Source organism: Netta rufina, assembly GCF_964035555.1.
Source record: "Netta rufina genome assembly, chromosome: 25".
Taxonomy (NCBI): domain Eukaryota; kingdom Metazoa; phylum Chordata; class Aves; order Anseriformes; family Anatidae; genus Netta; species Netta rufina.
Window position 1 is genome coordinate 4,933,866 of NC_140149.1, and position 23,571 is coordinate 4,957,436.

The window sequence follows — 23,571 nt, forward strand, 5'->3', positions numbered from 1 at the left end:
GAGTGTTTGTTCATCGTCTTTGGATACGTGTTGGCTTGTGCCATGGTAACCCTTGGGTGTACGGTATCCATTTCCTATCTCCATATAATCTCATTAGGGGTGCAGAGCCAGAGCTACTCCCTGCCATCAGCCTCCCTCGTTAATAGCATTATCGGGCTTCGCTTGTAGTGTGCTAACACCCGGGAGACTTTGTCCTGGGCCGGGTTCCCACTGTGCACCACCCTGCACACATCAGGAACACAACCCCACGCTGGGATAGCTTCTGCAGGGAAGGTGTCCCCCGAGACAGCGCTCTCACCTTTTTTATGAGAATTTGGAGGAGCAGAGAGCAGCATTTTGTTCCTAATTACCAGCATGCTAACGTAGAATGGAAGCGGTCACAGCACTTTTTGCCATCCTTACCTCCTCCTTCAGCCCTCTGGATAAACAACGGCTGGAGGGTTTTCCTGGGGTGCGAGTGAATAAGGGGAGCGAGTAAGGCTATTAGTGGATCCTAATCAGCCTAATCCCACTGAGACAAGGGGCTTTGCCTACGTTATGCCATGGAGCCATAGCATGCAGGCAGGAGGGGGGAAGATAAAATGGCCTTGCACTCCTTGAGCATCCCCAAAGGGCCCGAGGTGCCCGGGTGATGAGCGCCCTGTCCCCACAGAGGAGAACGAGTTCATCCTGTACGCCACCCGCTACTCCATCCACCGCTACGACCTCTCCTCGGGCGTCAGCGAGGAGCTGCCGCTGGCCGGGCTGCGCGGGGCGGTCGCCCTCGATTTTGACTACGAGCACAACTGCTTATACTGGGCCGACGTCACCCTCGACATCATCCAGGTGAGCGGGGGGCTCCTGCTGCCAGGGCAGGACTGAGCTGAGAGCCTCATTTCAGGCGTTTCTCATCGCTCAGCTCTCTGTGTGGCTTGTCTTGCACGCCTGCCTCTGCTAATCTCGAGGCTGGGAATGTCCTTGCTTTTTATTAATGTTCATTTTTCTATTTCTTTGTCTTTTTTTCTTTTTTTTTTCTTTGTTTCTTTTCCCAGCGTCTTTGTCTCAATGGCAGCTCTGGGCAGGAAATAATCGTAAGCACCGGGCTGGAAACAGTGGAAGCCTTGGCCTTTGAACCTCTCAGTCGATTGCTGTACTGGGTCAACGCTGGGATTCCCAAAATCGAGGTATGGCCACATCACCCCTGCTGCAAAAAGGGGACTGCAGTAGGGCACCTTTGGGGCAGCTGGGCCCGAAAATACTGCTGGCTTGTTGTGACTGAGCCCCAGCCCTCACCAGCAGCACGGCATGATGCTGCTTTGGGTCTACAGGACCATCTAGGTTGGAAAAGACCTTCAAGATTATCAAGTCCAGCAGTCAACCTGACCTACCAAGTCCCACCACTAAACCGTGTCCCTTAGAGCCATGTCCACACATCTCCTAACTGGCTCCAGGGACTGGGCTTCCACCACTGCCCTGGGCAGCCCCTTGTGCGCCCTCTCCATGAAGAAGTTTATCCTAATAGCCAACCTGAACCTCCCCGGTGTAACCTTTTCCTTGCATCCTACACTCGTTGCCTGAGAACACGATAATATTCAGCCCTGCGGTCAGTTTGTGAGGCCAAAGAGGGGGAAAAAAAGCAACACCTACACCCAGCCAGGTGGGTTGCAAACAGAGCTCCTTCTGTGACACCAAACTGCCCCTAAATTCACCACCCCACCATCTGTTATCACCCACCTTACAGTACCTGCTCCTTGTGCCCGTGGCAGCTATTTTATTAGGATGCACTAATTAAACGCCCCAGGATTCACAAAGCTTTAGGGGGGCAGCAGCCCGCAGTAAGCACGGCCCTTCTCTTTCATCACGACTCCAGGTTGCCAATCCGGACGGAGACCTGCGTCTCACCGTCCTCAATTCCTCCATACTCGAGCGACCCAGAGCCCTCGCCCTGGTTCCCCGAGAAGGGTAAGAAAGAAACCATCCGCAGCAGCCACGTCCCTCGGTTCTCCTAGGTGGCACCAGGCAGACCAAGCTCTCTCCTTCACCACCACATTCACCCAAGCAGAACCCAAGGGAGGTGCTGCGGGCAAGGCTTGGGGGTGATGGGGAGGCACCGACAGAGCCTGGCTGCACTCCCATGGCTGGTTAGAGCACGAACACCACCCTGACAGCTGCGTTGGCACCTTGCAGTGCTCCCAGCTCTTAGACACAGCAGTTCACAGCTAGGTAACCTCCAGCTGCACTCATGCCCCAGAAACTGCAGCTAAATTAGCCTGCCTTCTGCTCGCAGATCTGCCGCTCGCGCTCATTTGACTTGCAAAGCGCTCCTTTCCCAAAGGCACGTCTTGCAAGAGACGGGGAATGTAAAGCACTCAAACAGCGCCTGATAACCTGTTCCCTCGCGACACGCTGGGTTGTTATTTTGGGTACGCTCTCTGCCTGTTGCAGGCTGATGTTCTGGACCGACTGGGGAGACTCCAGACCCGGCATTTACAGAAGTGACATGGACGGGTCCTCGGCCGGCTGCATCGTCTCGGAGGGCGTGCGGTGGCCCAACGGCATCTCGGTGGACGACCGCTGGATCTACTGGACCGAAGCCTACATGGACAGAATCGAGAGGGTGGATTTCAACGGGCTGCAGAGATCCGTGATCCTGGACAGCCTCCCGCACCCCTACGCTATCGCTGTGTTTAAGGTATCGCTGCAGCCTCTCATTTTGTACACGTTTCCATTGCACGCACACTGCGGCTGCTGCTTGCATTGGGCAGGTGGATGCAGAGCCTTTAGCACTTTGGGTTTGGTGGGAAGGAGCTAGCACGATGCTCAATCTCTTTATGCTCCGAGTGTGTTCCCACAGCCCCCTGAAGCTAGCAACGTCTGCTTCCACTCATGCTCAAATCCCAGTTCAGGTCTTCCTCATCTTCCTCCCCACGGGCTGGGGAGGGTTTGCACACTGCTACCCCGTGACCACAGGGTGCTCAGGTGCTGTAGTGCAAGGGGACACCGACAGCAGGGCCTGCGTTTCAGAATGAGATCTACTGGAACGACTGGTCGCAGCTGAGCATCTTCCGAGCATCCAAAACCAGCGGCTCCAGGATGGAGACTTTAGTCGGCCGGTTAAACGGGATCATGGACATGAAAATATTTTACAAAGGGAAAACAACAGGTAATGGACTGGCTTCTTCAGGTGGGCGTAGGATCTCCAGAGGGCTTTTCCCAGCCTGAAAGAGACAGAAAAAAACGGGGTGCGAACCTAAAGCTGGGTTCTGGGTGGGATAGAGCTTCCTGTGGGGTCTGAAGCCTCCTGCCCTCATGGTGTCCCCCACCTTCCCCCGGTGCCAGGGCAGAACGCCTGCATCACCCACCCCTGCAGCCTGCTCTGCCTGCCCAAGTCCAACAACGGCCGGAGCTGCAAGTGCCCCGAGGGGGTTTCCAGCTCCGTGCTGCCCACAGGGGAGGTGAGGTGCGACTGTCCTCGTGGCTACGTCATGAAGAACACCACTTGCCTGAAGGAAGGTAAAACCGAGCTCTGTTCCTGCCTTGCGAGGTGGCAGCTTCTATTTCAAAGCCTCTCCTGCTGCCCTTTGGGCGAGGAGGAGAGCAGCCCGCTGTCCCAAAATGCGGCGTCATGCCTCCTGCCGGCTTGTTTTTGTTTTCCCCTCTGCACCAGAAAACACGTGTCTGCCCAACCAGTACAGATGCTTCAATGGGAACTGCATCAACAGCATTTGGCAGTGTGACAATGACAATGACTGTGGGGACATGAGCGACGAGAAGAACTGCCGTGAGTGTCCTGCGCTGGCGTTCGCCCCTCCAAATTTAGATGTCTGCTGTGGCATCGCTGCACCTGAGCCGATTGCTTATACTCCCTGTGTAGTCAGGGGGAGCAAGAGGTGCTCCTGGGGGTGATATCCCAAGCTGGCTGGGCAACTGGTGCCCTGCAACATTTGCCCCTTGGCTTTTCTGCCCTGGCTTGCAAGCAGTGGGGCGGGATGACTTTCAGCCCCGTTCCCCAAAATTGACATCGACATCGAAGCGGTGCTTCAGGCTGCATTGAGCGAGGCTCTGCAGGATGCTTTCCCTCTCCTTCACGCATGCCCGTGGTGGCAGGATCTGTCCCCTCCCCACGACCCTGATCTCCTCCTCCTCTCCCTGCCACATCAGCCACCACGGTGTGCGACGCCGAGACCCAGTTCCGCTGCCGGGGCTCGGGGACCTGCATCCCGCTGTCCTACAAGTGCGACCTGGAGGATGACTGCGGAGATAACAGCGACGAAAGTCACTGCGGTGAGCTGCCTCCCGGCCTGAAATTGCCTCCCCTTTCCCTGTGCGAGGGATGAAACCCTGCTGTCGGGCAAGACAGTGCTGCCTCAGATCCCCTTGTGTTCACCCTGGCCCAAAACCACCTCCTCCCACCACGTTCTGGGCAGGAGATAAGGGATGGAAGAAGCCAGCGAGGCCGTGCAGTGATTCCCCCCTGGCTGCGGTCTGGCAGGGAGGCTTCTGTGCTGCTGTCATCCAGCTCTCCCGCTCTGCTCCTTGGGTTCCCCTGTAACTCGAAGCCAAATATTTGGGAGAGATTAAAGGCTGACCTTGGGCAGCTGCCCAGCAGACGCATGGGAGGCGTGGGTTGCTCGGTGTTCCCGTGTTTGCAGCCATCCATCTCCAGCTCAGTGATTCAGAGAGGTCAGTGCTGAACTGAAGGAGAAATGACGCTGGTAAACAGAGCAGGATGGGACCCCTGGGTCATCCAGGGCTAGGGACAAGGCAGGAAAAGCTGCTTTTAGGATGGCTCTGCTTTGCAGGGCTGCATGGACTGTTGCTTCTGAACCAGCAGCCTCCTCTCCTCGGTCCATAGCCTGTGTGAAGTTGTCCTCCTCCTCTCCCCTAGCCCCCAAAGCACCTGAAAAGTGTCTGTGCTTGTTTGCAGAGGCTCACCAGTGCAGAAGCGATGAGTTCAGCTGCAGCTCAGGGATGTGCATTCGCCTTTCCTGGATGTGTGATGGCGATAACGACTGCAGGGACTGGTCTGATGAAGCCAACTGCACAGGTAAGCACTTTGATGTCTTCAATAACCTGCTGCCATCACTCCTTAAGGGCTCCCAACCTCTCCAAACAGCATTCGAGGGGTTTCACTAGCATGGCTCTCGGTGAGGATGTTTTTACACCGTGCTTTGCACCACCACGGGCTGCTCCCAGCACATCCTCAGCAGCCCGAGGTGCTGCAGGGCGTTGTGCCACGGCGGCTGTGCCTTTGAAGGCGCACTGAATAGCGAAGCGGGGCCGTGGCCGCCGGGCAGCCAAAGGATACTTGTGTGCAAAATGGGCTCCTTTGTTGCAGCGAGGCAACAAACCGGGCAGTGTGCACTGATCTCCTTTCAGAGCTTGAACTCTGACCGGTTTCTTGCCGTTAAGCACGTTGCAGAAAACAAGAAAGCAATAAACTGCAGAGAGGCTGCAAAAGAGAGGCAGATTTGGTGGGGAAGCAGCTCCTCTTGTGAGCAGCCTTGCTGTTCTCCATGGCTTCAAAAATCTAACGTGGGTGGCAGAGCTATGGAGCCACAAGTGGCAGATCTGCTCTCTTTTTTGCTTATAACTCAAATTGATGCCACCTGGTTGCAAGAAAGGCTAGTCCTCACCCTGTGCATCATGCCCTGCACCTGGGAGCCTCATGCTCTGACAGTCACGGCACTCAACCACCCCCAACACCAGTGTAAAACTGACAGTGCTAAAGTCAACAGCCAGATAGAGCCTACTCCTCATCAGAAAAGCCAGCTGATAACAATGCATTGACCTTTTTCATTAAAAATAATAATAATACCAAAACAACAACACCCAAACAAATGTTTGCATGAGGAGAAGAGAGTTTTGAGAGTAGGCAGCGCTTCGTTCCAGCAGTGAAAGGCATGAGGTCACATCATAAAGCAATACACAGGAGAAACCAGGTAACAACCAGTGTCAGAACAGATGGGCTGATGGGGTGAGGGGAGCCCCGTGGGGCCCAGGAGAGCCCCCAGGGGATGGGAGCCACCGTGCTGAGCTCCTGCATCTCCCCCTGCAGTGCTGAACCTGCCTGGAGCACGCAGGGTTTGCGGTGATGCTCTGGGGACGAGGGTGGTTGATATTCCGTGTGCGTGGCTGCACGAGGAGGTTTAATTTATATTGGTAGCACTTATCTCTCCTATGAGTTTCTCCAGAGAGAATTGCTACAGGAACGGAACCTACTTCAAAACGCGTATCGGGTTTGTAAAGCCTAAAGTTGAAATTATCTAAGAGGATCACAATTATTTGAGAAACATTTCATCTGACTCCACTGGCTGCATTTATTGCTCTTATCTAAAATAATTACATTTCACACTGAATACCTAATAGAATATTACTGCCACAAAACTGTAGCATTCGGAAATATCTGCAAGGACACGTCACTAGCTAACCTGGAATTCACCAGCATGCAATTTAATTAAGTTGCACATTGCTTTTCTTCTCGATAATGACAAGTGCTCTCCTGGTTGAAGAGCGGCATTTGTCTTTAAAGCGACAATGTATGCTAGGCTTCAACCAGCATCCCCCACAGGCAGATACGTTTGCAACAGGACCCTAAAAAAGACCAAGGCCCCGATCCCCTTGAAACCCTGTCCTGGTTTCAGCTGGGATAGAGTTAATTTGTCTCCTCATTTTTAAGAGACTTGTATTTCTAGGTTGCTGTGGGAGCACAGAAAAGGCTTGCCTGCCTTAATTCCAGACCGTCCCCAATGCCCCTCGGTGTCACCCATCCCTGCTCACTGCCCCTATCCTAGGGTCCCTGAACAGGGACCCTGCCACCCTGCCAAAGTTTTGCTTGTTTGCTGTGACATTTCTTGCCATCTGCAGCAAGATGCAGCCACTGTCACCTGCACCCACACTCATCTAGGGTTAAGATCAAAGGGAAAGAGGCTCCCCATTTGGAGAGCATTAGGACCCCTCAGGAGCCTCTGAAAACCATCCCAGGGGCACAGTGGTCTTATGAGCAAATACAGCAGAGAGAGAAAAAGACATGGCATGGCCTGGGGAGACCCAGATTCCCAGCAATGTGTTGCATGAAGCCCTCTGGGTGTGAACTTGTGCTGCAGAGATGCGAATCCGTGCTGGGATCCAGCACGATGTGATGTGCTGATGCAAAGGGGATGGTGCAGGGCTGCGTGGTGCTGAGTGCCCCGTGCTCAGCACCGCTCCCTGCTCTGCTTCCAACAGTGTCCCACACCTGCGAGGCCTCCAGCTTCCAGTGCCTCAATGGCCACTGCATCCCGCAGCGCTGGGCGTGCGACGGTGACGCCGACTGCCAGGACGGCTCCGACGAGGACCCAGCCGACTGCGGTATGGCACGGGGACACTCCAGCAAACCCAGAGAGATGACTCCTATCCCTCCAAAAGAGGGCAAACACGGGGAAAAAGGGATTCGGGGCTGCGCTGCAGTTTTTTGTATGGGAAAGGAAACCAAGGAAATCCACCTCATTCTGCTTTTTTTCAGAAAAAAAGTGCAACGGCTTCCAGTGCCCCAATGGGACTTGCATCCCGACCAGCAAGCACTGCGATGGCATCACCGACTGCTCCGATGCCTCGGATGAGCAGCACTGTGGTGAGTACCCAGGGAAGCTGGTGGGACCTCGGCAGCAAGGGCTGCCGGGCTCAGGGCACGAGGGAAAGGGGATCGGGACATTATGGGGTGAGGGCAGTCTGTGCAGGGACGGTGCTCAGTCTGTTGGTCCTGAAAACTTTCTGTAGCTCTGTGAAATCTGGACGCTGCGCTTGGGTTTGTCCGAATCAGTGTCTGCCCTGCTGGCAATCCCTGCCGAGACCCCATCCCCTCCTTTTTTCCCCAGAACCCCTCTGTACCCGCTACATGGATTTCGTGTGCAAGAACCGGCAGCAGTGCTTGTTCCACTCCATGGTGTGCGACGGCATCGTCCAGTGCCGAGACGGATCAGATGAGGACGCCAACTATGCTGGATGCTGTAAGCGTGATATCGCGCATCTCAGGGCACTTTGCATGAGGAGGGCTGGAGACAGAAGGGAAAGGAGGCATGGGGAGGGTACCAAACCCTGCCAGGTCACCCAAACAGTGGCTTTGGACTCTAATACTTTGCTTTCCCAAGTCCAGATGCCCTCTGAGGGTACACCTTCCTTCCTCCTCCATGCTAACCCTCTGGTTTCCCTCCGTGCAGCCCAGGACCCCGAGTTCCACCGCACGTGCGACCAGTTCAGCTTCCAGTGCCAGAACGGCGTGTGCATCAGCCTGGTGTGGAAGTGCGACGGCATGGATGACTGCGGCGATTACTCGGACGAAGCAAACTGTGGTGAGCAGTACCTCGAGGTCCTTCATCACCCCCTTTGAATTTCGGGGCCCAGAAAACAGGCTTCTTCTGTTCTGTATACCCACACATGCATGCGTGCACCATCCCACTTGCACATTGCAGAGCATCTTGAATATAGATCAGTGTCATCTTCCCCTTATTGCAGGTAGATTAACTGGAGCACACTGAAAATCCGATGCGGCAGGCACACGTTGTGCTTGACTAAGTCTTGTGTGACCATATTTACTCCACAGCTTCCCAGCCCGAAGCAGACAGGCAGCTTACAGCCAAGCTCAATATTTATCAATGTTCCCTCGGTAGCTTTAGGAGCTGTGCGGAGCCAGACGAAGCAGCTGCGGCTTCGTTTCGGAGCGGCAGGGTTTGCTTCTCCCTTCCTGCCATGCTCTGGGTGAATTTCACTGTCAGCCCTGGTTTTGAGATCGTAGGTGCTGTCTGGCCATGGAGCACCCAGCATGCAGACACTGGGGTGGTGACACCAGGCCAGAGAGGGCTGGGAGGAATGGGGATGCTGGAGAAGAGAGGACCCACAGTTGTGCAGGGGGGATGCTGGGGTGATGCTCTCAGGGCTGGTATTCCCATGCCCCAAATCCATGCTGAAATGACACAGGGGCTCACGGGGCTCTCCTGTTCTCATCAGAAAACCCAACAGAGGCCCCGAACTGCTCCCGGTACTACCAGTTCCAGTGTGGGAACGGCCACTGCATCCCCAACCGGTGGAAGTGCGACGAGGAGAACGACTGTGGGGACTGGTCGGATGAGAAGGAATGCGAGGGTGAGGACCTGTGGTGCTCCGTGATGCTCTGCATACAGGGGCCCCACGGCCCCAAAATCCCCCTTCAACAGGCATTCTGCCTTGTCGAATCCCCTGATCATAAGCTGCGAGGCGACGATGCAGTTAAAACATGGGGCTTGCAATGCCTGGCTTGCTCCCTGCTCCCCCCTACCACGGGGGCTGGCTGGGTGCTGGGAGCAGCCCCCGAGAGCCTCTCCGTTCGTTCGGTGTCCTTTCAGGCTCCCCAGTAGTTCCTGTCACCGCAGCCGCCCCGCCGACGTGCCTGCCCAACCACTACCGCTGCAACAGCGGCGCCTGCATCGTGAACAGCTGGGTCTGCGACGGGTACAAGGACTGCACCGACGGCTCCGACGAGGACGCCTGCCCCACCTCCCGTAAGCTCTTCCTCACCCTCTTCCTCCTGAATGCCTGGTGGCATCCCTGCCTTGCACCCCAGCGATTTGCATTGCAAGTTTGGGCACCCCAACGGGAGCCATCCACCTGCTGGATGGGAAGACATTGCCATCTAGTGGAGTCGGGACCCGGGGACGGCTTTCGGTCCCTCCTGCTGGTGGCCCTGGGTGCTCTCCTCACTTCTTCTGCCCGCAGGTCCCAACGTGACGGCCACCTCCCCGGCGCCTCGGGGCCGCTGCAGCAGGTTTGAGTTCGAGTGCCAGCAGCTGCACAAGTGCATCCCCAACTGGAAGCGCTGCGATGGGCGGCGGGACTGCCAGGATGGCACGGACGAGAGGAACTGCCGTAAGTGCGGGGGCAAGAGGGGCTCGCCTGGCTCCTTCCCTTGGGATGCTCTTTGGGAGGACGGGAGGATTTATCGCTGGTGGAATCCACGCAGTAAAAACGGAAGGGAAAAAAAAAAAGCACCCAAAGCACTGGTGCCTGTTCCATCAGAAGTCCAGCTGTGGATTTCACGGAATGGATTTCATTTCATTTGGGTTGGAAATACCCGTCAGATCATCAAGTCCATCCATCACATAACAGTTCCAAACCATGTCCCTAAGTGCCACATCCACCCAACTCCGAGATCCCAAGATCTAAGGAGGTGACTCCACCACCTCCCCGGTGGCTTAAGCCCCAAGTTCTCCTGATGGTGGCCCTTTTGTCACGCCAAAACACTCTGCCAGAAAGCTCTTGCACCAGCACCTGGCATCGCACACAGCCCTGTGCCAGTGCGGGACCCTCGCGGTGCTGAGCCCTGCACCCTTTCTGCCTTGCAGCAACGCACAGCACCCTGCCGTGCCCTCAGGGCTACAAGTGCGAGGACGGCGAGGCCTGCCTGATGGTGGCAGAGCGCTGCGACGGGTACCTGGACTGCTCAGATGGCAGCGACGAGAGGAACTGTACGGGTAAGCTGCCGCCCACTCCCCTTTCTCCTGTAAACCCCATTTCCCAGCCATTTTCCATCGTCACCACCACCTCTTTTGGCCCTGTGGGGATGGGGGGATGTGTGCTGCAGCTGGCCCCGGGCAGAGAATTGCGATCGATTGCTGTCTCTGCCCAGCCACGAGATGCACCACGGTCCTACCGACCTGCTCGGGGCCTCGAGCATCAGTCAGGTTTTAGTTCTTTAATTAAATATTGATTGGGAGAGGCTGGTTGGTGCAGGGGGGAGGCACTGCGGAGATTCATGGGGAGTCTACACCCAGGGAAAACCATCTGTTTTCCTTTGGAAAGTTCATCTGGCCAGGCTCTCTTTTTGCCCCAACACATTGCTGTCCAGATTCCCAGCCTCAGCTTTGGTCCTTCCACTGAACACGAGATGGGACATGGGCAGCCCCACAGAGGGGCCCTGGGTGGCTCACAGTGACAGCACAGATCCAAAGGGCTTGTTTCCACCAGCAGACTGACTCCCCCTCTTGCTCTCCCAGACGACACGATCGTGTACAAAGTCCAGAACCTGCAGTGGACGGCCGATTTCTCCGGCGCTGTCACTCTGACATGGGCTCGGCCAAAGAGGATGTCCTCGACCTCCTGTGTCTACAACGTGTATTACAGGTACACCACTTACTGCATGACCCATGGGTGGTCGTGGCAAGGAAAGGACGGGAAAAACATGAGCAGAGGTAACAGCACACACGTCTTTGCAGCAAAGCACCGTACCAAATCGAGCCCCAGAGGATGGAGCTTTGCAGTGTATTTCTGTTTGGAAAATCTTCTAATGCTTCGTTGCAAAGCAGACCCAAAATAGCAGCAACTAGGGGACATTTGTGAAAAGCTGTCTTTGTTTCCTTCAAATTGTTTACTCGGACAGAAATGTGGGTATATTGGGTTTTCTGTTTCTGCTTGGGTCTCGTCTTTGTGGGGCTGCTAACAATGAGAACAAAGTCAAGAAATTAGAGCACAGCGGTTATAGCAAACCTCAGAGGACGGTGCTTAGGAGGCACTGAGCTATGTTTGGTTCAAGCTTTGAAACAGCAGCTTTTCAAGCTGGTGTCGTGGCTTTACTGAGCAGAAAACTAAGCAGCAAGCCCTTAAAACACAGAAAACTGATTTCATCCTTTGGGGCAAGCTGTGTCCCCCTGTGTTCCTGAACATATTCCTGACTGCAGGGGTCTGACTCTTGTGCAGGACTGTTGGTGAAAGCATCTGGAAGGTTTTGGAAACCCACAGCAACAAAACCAACAGCGTTTTGAAGGTCCTCAAGCCTGACTGCACCTACCAGGTGAAGGTCCAGGTGCAGTGCCTCAGCAGAGTCTACAACACCAACGACTTCATCACCCTGCGGGCACCCGAAGGATGTAAGCAGACCTGCCTGGCTCCTCTCAGTTCAAGCTGGAGGTCAGATTACGAAAGGGTTGATCAGGCCTTGGGACACAACTGCAGGAGATAACGTCTGCCCTCTCCCTTTCTAGGAGACCCCGATAACCTCCTGCTGTTCCCCAGAACTGGACACACCGCCTGTGACCATCACTAACACCTTTGTTTCTCTCCCCAGTACCAGATGCCCCCTTTAACCTTCAGCTGTCCCTAAAAAAAGAAGCTGAGGGGGTGGTGACAGGCTGCTGGAGCCCTCCTGTGAACGCCCATGGCCTCATACGGGAATTTATTGTGAGTCCTGCACCATGTTTTTTATTTTGCAATTTGAGGTGGAAATCCACTGAGAATGCTGGGCAAGATGGGAGAAGAAATGAAGAAATGGTGCAGGGCTGTAGGTAGCAACACAGTCCTCAGGTTTTGTTTCAGTCCATGGTTTTCAGTCCATGGTTTTGTTTCTGGCTTCCTTCCTTTGGTTGAGTAATAGAAAGACCTGTGGCCCTGTGGGACTGCTGACCATGGAGCCCTTACCCCTTGTTTTGGTCCTCCTAGGTGGAATACAGCCGGAGTGGATCCAAGGAGTGGTCCTCGCTCAGAACTACCAAGAACTACACTGAGATCAAGAACTTGCAGGTCAACGCGTTATACACGGTTCGAGTGAGTATTTTCAGAACTCTGTCTGCAGGAGCACTCTGCATGAGCTTGTTACTCTTTGCTAGGCAGTCCAAGTCCCACACAGTCAACTAATTGCTAAAAAAGTATGCAGTTAAAATTCTGCCCTTTAATGTCAGCCCTCAGCAGGGGCCTGGCATTTGTGCCAACAATGTGTATAGTTTTAAGCCCCGAATTATGGCCCTTGATTTGCTCCTCCTCCCAGGAGGCCAGGCTGTGTTATGAAATCTGTGCTGCCCATTCCAAGCTCACTGCAACTGCACCAGATCTGGGGCGGAGATAAATTTGGTCCTGACTCTTGCCAGGAAAAGAAGCAGATATGCATGTGGGGAAGGCGTGCACATGGGAGAAGCTGGGTAATTATAGGCAGAACTAATAAGGAGAGGAAATGAAAATCTGCACAGCCAACCTTGGGAAAAGTGTACTCTGCCCCTGTCCATCCTCCATGAGCAGGCTGAGCACGGGTACTTGTGGGAGCTCACTGGGAGCTGGGATAACCCCCCATGCATTAATGTCTTTCTCTGGGTCAGCTGAAGTGAGTCTTTCCTTCCATGTCTTTCCTTCCCATACTAACTTGTTTCCAAATAAATCTTTGGAACTGGATTCAGCTTTCGCATGGGCTCTGCAGGCACGAATCTTACCTACACCAGGGCTGATCGATTCCAAGGCTCCTTATCTTTATAGACTTTTTTATAAAGATCTCATCAGAGAGCGGTTATCTGCAGAGAGGATGCACCTCCCTCCTCTTAGATTCTTTTAATTGACTTAAAGTAGTCTGCTTTATCTCTGTAATAAGCATTTTATTGCCATGTAATTAAATTATTGCTTGCTTCAATGTCCTTTTCCCATGAGCTCCACCATGTCCATACCCTTGCTCTAACCTCGCTCTCTGTTTGCATTATGCAACGTTGGTGGCATACATTCATTCATATTAACTAACCGTCTTATTTGCAAAGGTTGCTGCAGTGACTAGTCGAGGAGTGGGAAACTGGAGCGATTCCAAATCCATAACCACCATCAAAGGCAAAGGTAAACGCTGTTTTGGTTTCAACCAACTTGGTCAACGCAGCAAAAATGCTGAATGTAAGCCCAAAGCGTTAGTATCAGCGCACATAACCACCTCCTCTTTCTTTACTTTTCCCTATTGAGCATCTGACATTTTTTAACAACTTTGCTGTACCTGCTCGCTTAACTGGAGCCACCTCAGAGTTCAGTGGCAAGTCTGAACAGGTTGTTGACTCTTCCTCTGAACTCTGTGGCACGCAGGATGCAAGTCCCTCTCTCCTGGACTGCAGGCTAGATTCTACCTTTGGATAAGCACGATACATTACCAGCAATTCCTTCAATACCGTTAGCTGAAAGGCTGCTTGCTCATTCTTCTCCCTCTTAGCTTATCACTATGATGGTTGCTGCATTTTGTGTCGGTTAGACTGCTAAAAAACCACGGAGGTTCCCAGAAACGATCACATCGTTGCAGGCTGACAGTAGATAAATCCAACCAACACGATAAATCATTTCCCTCTGAAATGTTTTTTGATAAGCCTTTTGAAATTGTTTGTATTCCTGGCAAGTTTTTTTTTCCAAGCCTATATTCTGATGTCAAAATTGTCTGCTATCTAATTTGTGAGATAAAAGTGCACCCTTGCTATGTTGACAAAGAAAGGAAAGAAAACACCGTGCTACTAAAAATGCAGGATTCTTTGTAGTATGGAGAGATGGGGATATTCTGGGTCTGGTTGGTGGCTGTCATAACGAAAGTCTGCATTTTGCCTGTCCTCTCCCTATATGTTTGGTTTTTTGGGGTTGCAGTAACAGCTGTTTCTCCCTTTCCTTCCAGTCATTCCTCCACCTGTCATACGTGTTGAGGGCTACACTGAGGACTCCATAAGTTTCAGCCTAAAAATGAATACTAATATCAAGGTAAAAATTTAACCTTTACTTCTGCAACTACAGTAAAAGAAAAGACCTGGGTTGGATATGGGATAAATACTGAATAAGATAAGCCAGCACCCATTTTAGTAGCACAATTGCTTTCGGAAACTAATTATCCCATGCCAATTTATTACTTGGTACTCATCAGCTGTCCCAGCTCTCTTAATTAGGATGGAAAATACAATTTGGAAACTTAAAATGGTGGCTCTTTTTCACTGAATACAAGAATAGCTCATGTAAGCTCATATTGACAGGTCAGCGGTTACGTTGTGAACATCTACTGGACATTTGATACGCACAGGCAGGAAAAAAGAACTCTGACCATAGAAGGAGAAAAGTCGATCCAGAAAGGTAAATTTAGATGTAAAATTCTGCTTAAATCACCTCCAAACAGAGTGTTTTTACTGAAAGCCACAGCTATTTTATTTTATTTCATTTTGTTTTATTGTAATGGCAGCTCAGTTCAGTACTTTCTGTTTAGGAAAGAGTAAATCCTGCAAGGACAAATCGGCAAATCCTTAGCCTCTATTCTTAGGACTTGGAGATTTCAAGGAGATTTGGGATTTATCCCCTAGAGCTGCACTAGCCTTTTCTCATCACGGGGATTTTGTTTGTGATTCCTTATCTACTCAGCAAAAGGTCAATGATTTCTTGGGCTGGTATACAGTACATGTCCCTGGTAATCAGATTATTTTCGGCTTTGGAGAAATAACTGGTGTGCACAGTCAAGATGCAGGAAAACATCCCAATACAGGCAAGCAACAAGCTGGGCTAGATACCCAGGTGTTTCTGTGTAAAAGAAGTTACTCAGAATGAATGAAAACACAAACCAAGGGAGAGAGGATCCTGGCTAAGATTATTTAACGATGCTGACCATTTCTTAAAGCTCTCACCCTGCCATTGCAGTGCTGGGCCTCACCTAACAGTGCAAATCTCTCCTCTTGCTCAGTGGCCAATTTGACGGCTCAGACACCCTACGAAATTTCTGCTTGGGCTAAGACGGAGTTGGGCGACAGTCCTCTGTCCTTTGTACACGTTATGACCGGTGGGACAAGACCAGCAGCACCAAGTCTCAAAGCCAGGGCCATCAACCAGACTGCAGTGGAGTGCAACTGGACTGGGCCGAGGAACGTGGTAAGGCACCGAGCCCTTTTCTCGCCACCCAGGATGGGGTCTAGCTTGGAACCTCAAAACACAAGAAATCTTTAAACAGGATTGTTTCTTGGGACTGAATTCCTCGGAAAAATATATGTCGTAAAAGTAGGAACAGTGCTTGCTGCCCCTGAAACGGAGTCTTTGCATCATGTCCCTAAAAAGCAACAGCACACGAAAGTTTGGGTGGGAGCTCCCTGCCATGACAAGCTTTGTACCGTCCCTGTCGTCTCCTCCTCTGTAGGTCTACGGCATCTTCTACGCCACATCCTTCCTCGAGCTGTACAGGAGCCCTCACAACACCACCACGACCTCCCACAACATCACCGTGATCGTGCAGCGGGACGAGCAGTACCTGTTCCTGGTAGGCTGCATTTCTGGCCCCTCTCCTACCCGCGCTACGGGCCGCAGTCCGGTACCAAAGCCCGAAGGCACCCTATTAACTGCTGGGCCGTCCCTTCGAGGTCCGTGTGATGTCTCCCTACCAAGGGCCACCGTCTGACTACGTCGTGGTGAAGATGATCCCTGACAACCGGCTGCCCCCCCGACACCTCCACTCGGTGCTCACCGGGAAGACGTTTGCCGTCATCAAGTGGGAATCGCCCTACGACTCGCCTGACCAGGACATGGTAATATCTCACAAAAACACTGGCTCACAGACAGATCCACTGAAGGAAATTCTTTTTCTCAGCAAGTTTTCCGCTCCTAATCTGGTCCCGAGGCTTTAACAGCAAAGCTTTAGGGGTATAAATCCCCCGACAACACTGCAGACTTTGACATGGCACAGGTTTGCATTGCATACCCATTGTTCATTAAGAAATACAACCTGAGGTCTTCCTCCTGCCCTCGTATGCCCCAGTAACTGCATTTTCTCTATCTGTAAGTAGTGATCTTGGGCAGGGATCCAGCTAATCCAGCAAGAGACCTGAAAACCAACTTCACTTTCCAGGTTTCTATAGAGTGCAGGCATGCTTTAATGTCAGTTTTGCCCCCCGGTCTGATGTCCTAATATATGAGTTTGCTAGCAAGTCTGCAGGAAAGTAAGGTCTCCTGTCATTCACCATGCGTGCCTTCCCTCCCCCTTCAGTTGTATGCTGTTGCAGTTAAAGATTTGGTAAGAAAAACAGATAAAATCTACAAAGTGAAAACGCGGAACAGCACGGTGGAGTACACCATTAAGAAACTCGAACCGGGAGGCAAATACCACGTGATTGTTCAACTGGGAAACATGAGCAAAGAATCCAGCATGAAGATTAACACAGGTAAAGGAGCAAGTATTCATACGAAATGCTGCCCTACCATAAAACCCACCATCAGACTCCAACCAGGTCACACCACAGCACCCTCCCCTTGTAAGCCATGCATTGGGCTGATCCCTAAAACCCACTACATTTCAGAAGTGGCCCCCGTGCTGTTTCTCAAATGGAAGAAAAGTGTTATCACTGTTAAAGCCTAACCTGCCTGCTGTTTTTTTCTCATTTGCAGTACCACTGTCTGCACCAGATGCCTTAAAAATTATAACAGAAAATGACCACATTCTGCTCTTTTGGAAGAGTTTAGCGTTAAAGGAAAGTAATTTCAATGAAAGCCGGGTAAGTGGCACTCTTTCCCCATCTTACAGGCAGCGTTTCAGTAAAAGCAAGAGCGGAGTCGCTTGCAGGGCTCCTTACACAGAGTCTTTAAGTACAACAGGAGGCTCTGCTCCCCTGGGAGTCCCTGATGAGCCCTCCACATAGAGCTCGCTTTAATTTGCATCACAACCACGGCACTAGTGCTGTTAGATCCAGCCGGTCACCTTTTAAGAACATAATTATCCTCTTGAAAAAGGTCAGCTATCATACTTGCACAGGACTGGGAGCAGGCCACTGCCCTACCATGCTGGGAAATGCATCGATAGCATCTGAGAATTGTTATTTAGGCTTTGATAGAAAATCTGCAATGTGCTCTCTGTTGGGGCATGAGAAAGTAGAAACGTACATCAGAAAAAAAACATCATGATCACTGGGCTCCATTTTTTGGATGGCCTCGGGTGGCTGCTAAGAACAGAGGGAACCAGAGGCCAAAATCTCCTCTCTGACCTAGCCAAGGTCAGTGCCTGCTGCCAGGCGTGCCTGGAGGAGGCTCCACTGTTGTTCTCCCCTGGCTGGTAGCCTGATGCACTTCATCACAAAGCTTCAGCAGGAAAAACAACTTTCAAAGGCCTGTCAGAAGCAGCAAAGCTGACCTCTGCAGCCAAGCGATTTGGGGTTTGTGTTTTTGTTTTCTTAGGGTTACGAGATTCACATGTTCGACAGCCTGATGAACAGCACGGCTTATCTCGGGAACACCACGGAAAACTTCTTCAAAGTTTCCAACCTGAAGATAGGTCACAACTATTCCTTCACAGTTCGGGCTAGATGCCTGTACAGCGGGCAGATGTGCGGGGAGCCAGCTACGCTTCTCTATGATGAGCTAGGAACCGGTAAGACACTAACATCATCCCCTCTTCATCAATTAACACTAATTAAAGCCTCAGAAGCTGACCCAAGGAGGAGTTAATACAATATTATACAGCCAATCACTTGGTGGCTTAGTGTCCTAGCAGGGCAGGATGGAAGAAACCATCCTGCGATTTTCAGATGTGAATATTGTGGCAATCTGGCCATGTTTGGTTGGGTTTGGTCCATTAACACCCCATTAGGGCACTGCACAAGTAGCATGGGGAGAAATGTGGCATTGGTTGCAAATAGTGCTTTCTACCCTCCCTGCTCTTTAGGTGAAGACTCTTCTGCATCAAAAACCGACAAATCCACAGATGTAGCTGCCATCGTGGTCCCGATCCTGTTTGTGCTGCTGGTCACCCTGGGCATTGGGTTCATCGTGCTCTACACGAGGCACCGCAGGCTGCAGAGCAGCTTCACCGCCTTTGCCAACAGCCACTATAGCTCCCGCCTGGGCTCAGCCATCTTCTCCTCAGGGGACGATTTAGGTACGTGGAATCTTGGCATCTTGATTGGAAATGATTTGGTCTGGAAAATACCCTTATGATCATCAACTCCAACCATCAACCTAACAGTAGCTCTTGGTGTCATGCCTTGGGATTGCAGGGCCTCCAAATCAGCACAAGACCTAAACCTCTTTCTCATGCTTTAGGCCATCCTGGGCATGAAAATCTCCATGGGTTTGATCTGGTTTTAGGAGGATAAGCCTGGCCTAGGATATATGTAATTAGTAACCTCACATAAACAACTCCCACTAACAATAATTGATTAAAACTTGGATATAACAAATACAACAACCAGCTAAGGGCCACACGCTGATGCATTAATTTGGGGGACAGTTTTGGGGCCAGTTTAGTTGTGCCCAATGAAACCAAGGGCAGCGTAACAGAGCTCTGGGTTTGTTTTCCAGGAGATGAGGATGACGAAGCTCCCATGATAACTGGATTTTCAGATGATGTCCCCATGGTCATCGCATGAAGCGCATTTCTGACTGTAAAAACCAAATGGTGTAAATATTTTATTTGATAAAAATAGTTGATTGTTTATTTTAAAAATGCACTTTGAGTTGCAATACGTTATTTTTATATGGGCCAAAAAATTTAAGAAACACTTTGTAGTAATCAACTGTGAATTGCAAACTAGGTTGGTTTAGTAACAAATTGCTTTGATTTAACATTGATTTAGTCTTACAAGGCTATGCTTGCTGGGCATGCTTTTAAGTCTGTGAGATATTTTCCGTTGACTAAATTGGCTACTCATTTTATTTTTCTAAGACAAGAATAAATTTATTTTAAAAAAATTCAGGAGATTATATATGTAGAGAGAGATAAGTAATATAATCCCTGAAGGTTTTGCTTTTACTTTAAAAAAAAATCCTTTGGACTTTGTTTTATATGAAAGTATTTTTGTTGTGTTAATTTATTGGGAAATCTGCTTAAGAACAGATTTCCGAAGTCGTCAGACATTGTACACATTATTGTGTAGAACATGTGCCACTTTATCTTGCAAGGCAGTAGTATTTTGGCATCCCCATCATTGTTCTCACCATGAGAATAAGAATCTTTATTTTTTACATATTTTTTCCCTCACTGAAAGACACAATCTTTCCTCAGTCATCCCTGGGCAAGCGCCCAGTTTATGCAATTTTGACCTCACGTGCAGGCAGAGCTGCCCACGCCGTGCTGCAGCCCCCCAACCATTGCCCAAATCCCTCCAACAATCACCAGCAGGTGCCAACCCGTTGGCCATGCCCTGGTCCGTAATTGATGTCAGTAATGTCACTGCAACAAATCGCCATCCCCTGACTTTGAAGCGCACACCTTAAAATGTAGCTTCCAGGAAACCTTGCCTCTGCAGAGCTGAGTGGAGATGCTAGGATGGTGTGGGACGGAAGGGGGAGCCTCCACTGTGTGCAACTGGAGAAGAGCTTCGCTTACAGATTCTCCACAGTCGTGCAGAGCTGTAATTACTGAGCAGCTCGATTCATCTGGTTTACAGCAGGGATTCGGTGCTCCTTCAGTAGAGTTTCCTAAAACTAGCTGTAGTCGCACCTTCAGCTTTAGAAGTAACATAGATGTAATATATTCCTATCACTCCTCATTTCACCTTTACTGTAGACATAATACTGGCTAACAGAGCTAAGCGGTAGAAATGTCTGCTTCCCATTGTCGAGGCTGTTTTTTTTGGTGATAGCAAAATGTGAATCTCACCACGAATCCCACTGCTCGCAAGCCCACGAGCATCAATACGAGTGGATGTCTGCGGCTCACACCTGGCCGCACTCTATATATGCAAAGCCCAGTAAAAATACAGCACACTGTCTTGTCATGCTATTTTCTTTGTTTAAGCCAGAAGTATTTTTGCTGTGTAAATTACATTATAATTGCAGTCTTCCTACAGATGAGATGAGAGAGGCCAACTATGTTTTGATACACAACTGATCCATTTAATTTCACTTGCAGAAAATGTTTAAAGAGATGAGGTTCTGTATGGTTTGATACGCTATAGAAATACTGACTCTATTTTTAATTATTGGTGTTCTCAATCCCGGTGACAGTTTATTCCCCCAAAGTTGGGACCAAACCATAACCAGATTTTATAAGTAGCAGCGAGCTTGCCAAGTTGCAATGTTTTTACCTTGTTAGTGGGTCAGGTGCTGTTCACAGATTAAAATGCTTATAATTCAACCTAGCACGTAGATCTCAATTTGTCTGGAGTAACAGCTACAGAGAGAGCAGAACCTGACCCAGAGGCAAAACTGTTCTAAAAGTGTAAAGCAGAAGATTTAACATATTTCTGCAGGGGACAGCCTGAAAGCAGAGGTAAAAAGCATTGCATTCCGTCCTTATTAAACAAATATTTCTGGCACAGGTAACTGAAAACTGCAGTATAGTATCCCAGAAGATGGTACCTCTCTGGTGAGAATTAATAGCAGTTAAATTCTGCTACTTTACTCCCCTAAGGGAAAACCCTGCTCAAATAAGGGGAACAGAAGTGAGCCCATCTCGTGCCTGTATGTGGAAGGCAGATGCCAAGGGGGAACCTCGAAACCACTTTATATTCTGCAGAAATCCCTTGGCTGGATGCTTTCAGCTGGGGACGGGTCACTTCTGGTCACTCTGAAAGGCTCCTTTGTGCCGCAGCAAAGCGACGCTCGCACGGTGCTGAGCCTGTTGCCAGCGAGGCATTTTGCTGGAATACTATATTCCGAAAATATTCCCAGCTAGCTGCGCCTCTCCAATGCAATGGGGGTGAGGGACACCTTGGCACTCGTTCTGCAGTCGTCCCTGCATTGCACGGGGCTCTGGGGCACTGCAGCCTGCAGTCCTTGTGCCAAGCTGCACGCACCAGGGCGCTTCTTGCAATGCACAGACGCTCCCTGCCCTCAGAGGCTTTCCCTTCAGGGCAAAAATCACCACTGTGCTCCCAGCAAAGCAACTTTACAGGGCTAGTGTATTTGTATTTTATATATAAATAGAGAAGTCTAAGCTCCAGGCGGGGAATAAGCAGGATAGATGCAGTTCTGGGTAAATTGTATATTTTTATGAACTTTTGAAGCACGGAATCTTGTTCACAGAGATGTATATGGGGTGGGAGGGTTGTGGTGTATATATGGTACATGGATGTGGATGCATATTTTGTTCTGGTTTTGTTTCAGTAGCCTGATGCAATGTGACATGAGTCCTTACCCGAATTTTTGGGAGGTGACTTGGGTTTACCTGGCAGTAACCCTGTGAGATGTTTGGACCCATAAGGAGAAAAGGAGTGGGGGAGGTACGTGGGCTAAGGAGGTGTTTCTGGTACCTCGTGTTTGAGCCCACCTCAGATGCCAGCTGGTATCTGAAGTCCATTTGAACAGAAGACTAAGGCTGAACTCTAAGATCGAGTGGGCGCAGCATCTGCCATGAGCACAAGCTTGTGGCTCATTAGCCACTCTGCCAGGGCTGGCACCCCAGGGACACACCAAGAGGAATTTCAGAGAAGGGTAAAGTGTTTTCTATTGACCATGGGGGAAAATTGTGCATGCAGATATTTAATGGCAGAATAACTGGCATGCTGCAGGTTCATGCCCCAGGTAAGCCTGCCCTAACTTGTTCCATCTTCTCCTGCCTTGCCACAGCGTTAGCAGCAGGGATGTGTGGGTCTAGTACTGGGAAGACAGTTCTCCTTGGGTCAAGATCAAGTTACTTATAGATATATATGGGTGCACACCCAGACAGAAAGAGGAGGAGAGCACACGAGAAGGATGGAGTACGTGCGGTGATGTTCTGGGTGCCGCTGCCATCCCGTGGCCTCGTGTGGCTCTAAAGGACCTCTGTGCCTGCAGGTCACCGTGGTGGTCACTAAATGTGACCACATGCTGCCAGTTTCTAGAAATCCTGGGAGAAGTGACCTGAGAGCCCCAGGCAGGGGCTTCAGCAATGTGCTGGTAAGAATGTAGAACTGCATTCAGGAAAGACCAAAAGAACGTTTTCCAAATTTCAAGTCTCCTTCAAATGGACTTCAGAACAGAAATGGTGCCACAGAGGTGGTTACTGTGGGTTCCAGAGAGAATCTTCATTTCTGGTACTAATTGTGATGTCAGTAATTAGTCTTGGGGCAGACTACGAGCAGCCAGTCTCTAATGAAGTTTTTAGACGTAGTGTCAACTTCTGATCGGGTTCCTTAATTGAAGTTTAATACTATTTGAATACCATTTGAATTGCTACTCTGTCTTTTTTTTTTTTTTTTTTTCCCCTCCATTCACTGATTTCTGCTGTGTTATTGTGTTATTCTTGCACAATTTTGAAGGAATTTTTGTCTGTCAATTTTTTTCCACTTAATAATGATAATAAAAACGGACTGGGTAAACAGAATGACTCCTGGTCTCCATAATTATTACCTAGTCCCCACGGCTCCCACGCCTCTTCTCCAAGGAGCCAGGCAGTGAGCACCACCCTCGGGGGCCAGAAAACCTGCGGAGCCTTTCTGAGTTTCACATCCGTGCTCACTGAGCACCATCACCAGCAATAACCCCATCTGGTGCCCGAACCACACGGTTTTCCCTGTGCTAGCACCCATCCCTTCAGCAATCCCATCCCTGCGCTGCATTCCCATCGCTGGCTGAAACACTGTATGTGCAAGTTCACCTGACACCCCAGCAGCTGAAAGCGAGCAGAATTACAGCTCCCAGAGAGGTAATGAGCAGGCAGCAGTCTCTTCACACGTACCTCATTTTTTAGCCTACATAATTGGAAAGGCAACATGTGAGCTTGGTGGACATAATTGAGGCATGCAAGCATCTTAAGTGTTGCACTTCATTAATGTTTAGCTTAAGGCAACGCTAACAAACAGCCATTCCTTCCTCCCGGTTGCCCCCTTCTTCATGAATGAAGCTGATTTTTCCCTATTGTTGCTGGAATAGATTGCTCTCCCTGGAGGTACGAGAAGCGACACCTCATTCCCATGCACCTACTTTCCTTCG

The 23,571-nt window shown here is 50.5% G+C and overlaps 1 protein-coding gene across 1 annotated transcript in view; it reads left to right on the forward strand.

Annotated features, from left to right (window-relative positions):
* The window catches only part of SORL1 (sortilin related receptor 1), a 40,490-nt gene extending 17,573 nt beyond the window's left edge, over window positions 1–22,917 (forward strand). The window contains exons 17-48 of the mRNA XM_084301658.1: window positions 653–825; window positions 1,032–1,163; window positions 1,850–1,941; window positions 2,425–2,671; window positions 3,004–3,142; window positions 3,319–3,492; window positions 3,647–3,760; window positions 4,141–4,263; window positions 4,907–5,026; window positions 7,207–7,329; window positions 7,484–7,591; window positions 7,836–7,967; window positions 8,178–8,309; window positions 8,965–9,099; window positions 9,339–9,494; window positions 9,709–9,858; window positions 10,335–10,463; window positions 10,986–11,112; window positions 11,686–11,855; window positions 12,053–12,165; window positions 12,424–12,528; window positions 13,500–13,572; window positions 14,381–14,463; window positions 14,730–14,826; window positions 15,425–15,609; window positions 15,872–15,991; window positions 16,092–16,256; window positions 16,715–16,889; window positions 17,113–17,219; window positions 17,896–18,088; window positions 18,383–18,595; window positions 19,018–22,917. Coding sequence (XP_084157784.1) covers window positions 653–825; window positions 1,032–1,163; window positions 1,850–1,941; window positions 2,425–2,671; window positions 3,004–3,142; window positions 3,319–3,492; window positions 3,647–3,760; window positions 4,141–4,263; window positions 4,907–5,026; window positions 7,207–7,329; window positions 7,484–7,591; window positions 7,836–7,967; window positions 8,178–8,309; window positions 8,965–9,099; window positions 9,339–9,494; window positions 9,709–9,858; window positions 10,335–10,463; window positions 10,986–11,112; window positions 11,686–11,855; window positions 12,053–12,165; window positions 12,424–12,528; window positions 13,500–13,572; window positions 14,381–14,463; window positions 14,730–14,826; window positions 15,425–15,609; window positions 15,872–15,991; window positions 16,092–16,256; window positions 16,715–16,889; window positions 17,113–17,219; window positions 17,896–18,088; window positions 18,383–18,595; window positions 19,018–19,085 — 4,373 coding nt within the window. The 3' untranslated portion in view covers window positions 19,086–22,917. The remainder of the gene's footprint in view (window positions 1–652; window positions 826–1,031; window positions 1,164–1,849; window positions 1,942–2,424; window positions 2,672–3,003; window positions 3,143–3,318; window positions 3,493–3,646; window positions 3,761–4,140; window positions 4,264–4,906; window positions 5,027–7,206; window positions 7,330–7,483; window positions 7,592–7,835; window positions 7,968–8,177; window positions 8,310–8,964; window positions 9,100–9,338; window positions 9,495–9,708; window positions 9,859–10,334; window positions 10,464–10,985; window positions 11,113–11,685; window positions 11,856–12,052; window positions 12,166–12,423; window positions 12,529–13,499; window positions 13,573–14,380; window positions 14,464–14,729; window positions 14,827–15,424; window positions 15,610–15,871; window positions 15,992–16,091; window positions 16,257–16,714; window positions 16,890–17,112; window positions 17,220–17,895; window positions 18,089–18,382; window positions 18,596–19,017) is intronic.
* The last annotated feature ends 654 nt before the right edge of the window (window positions 22,918–23,571 follow it).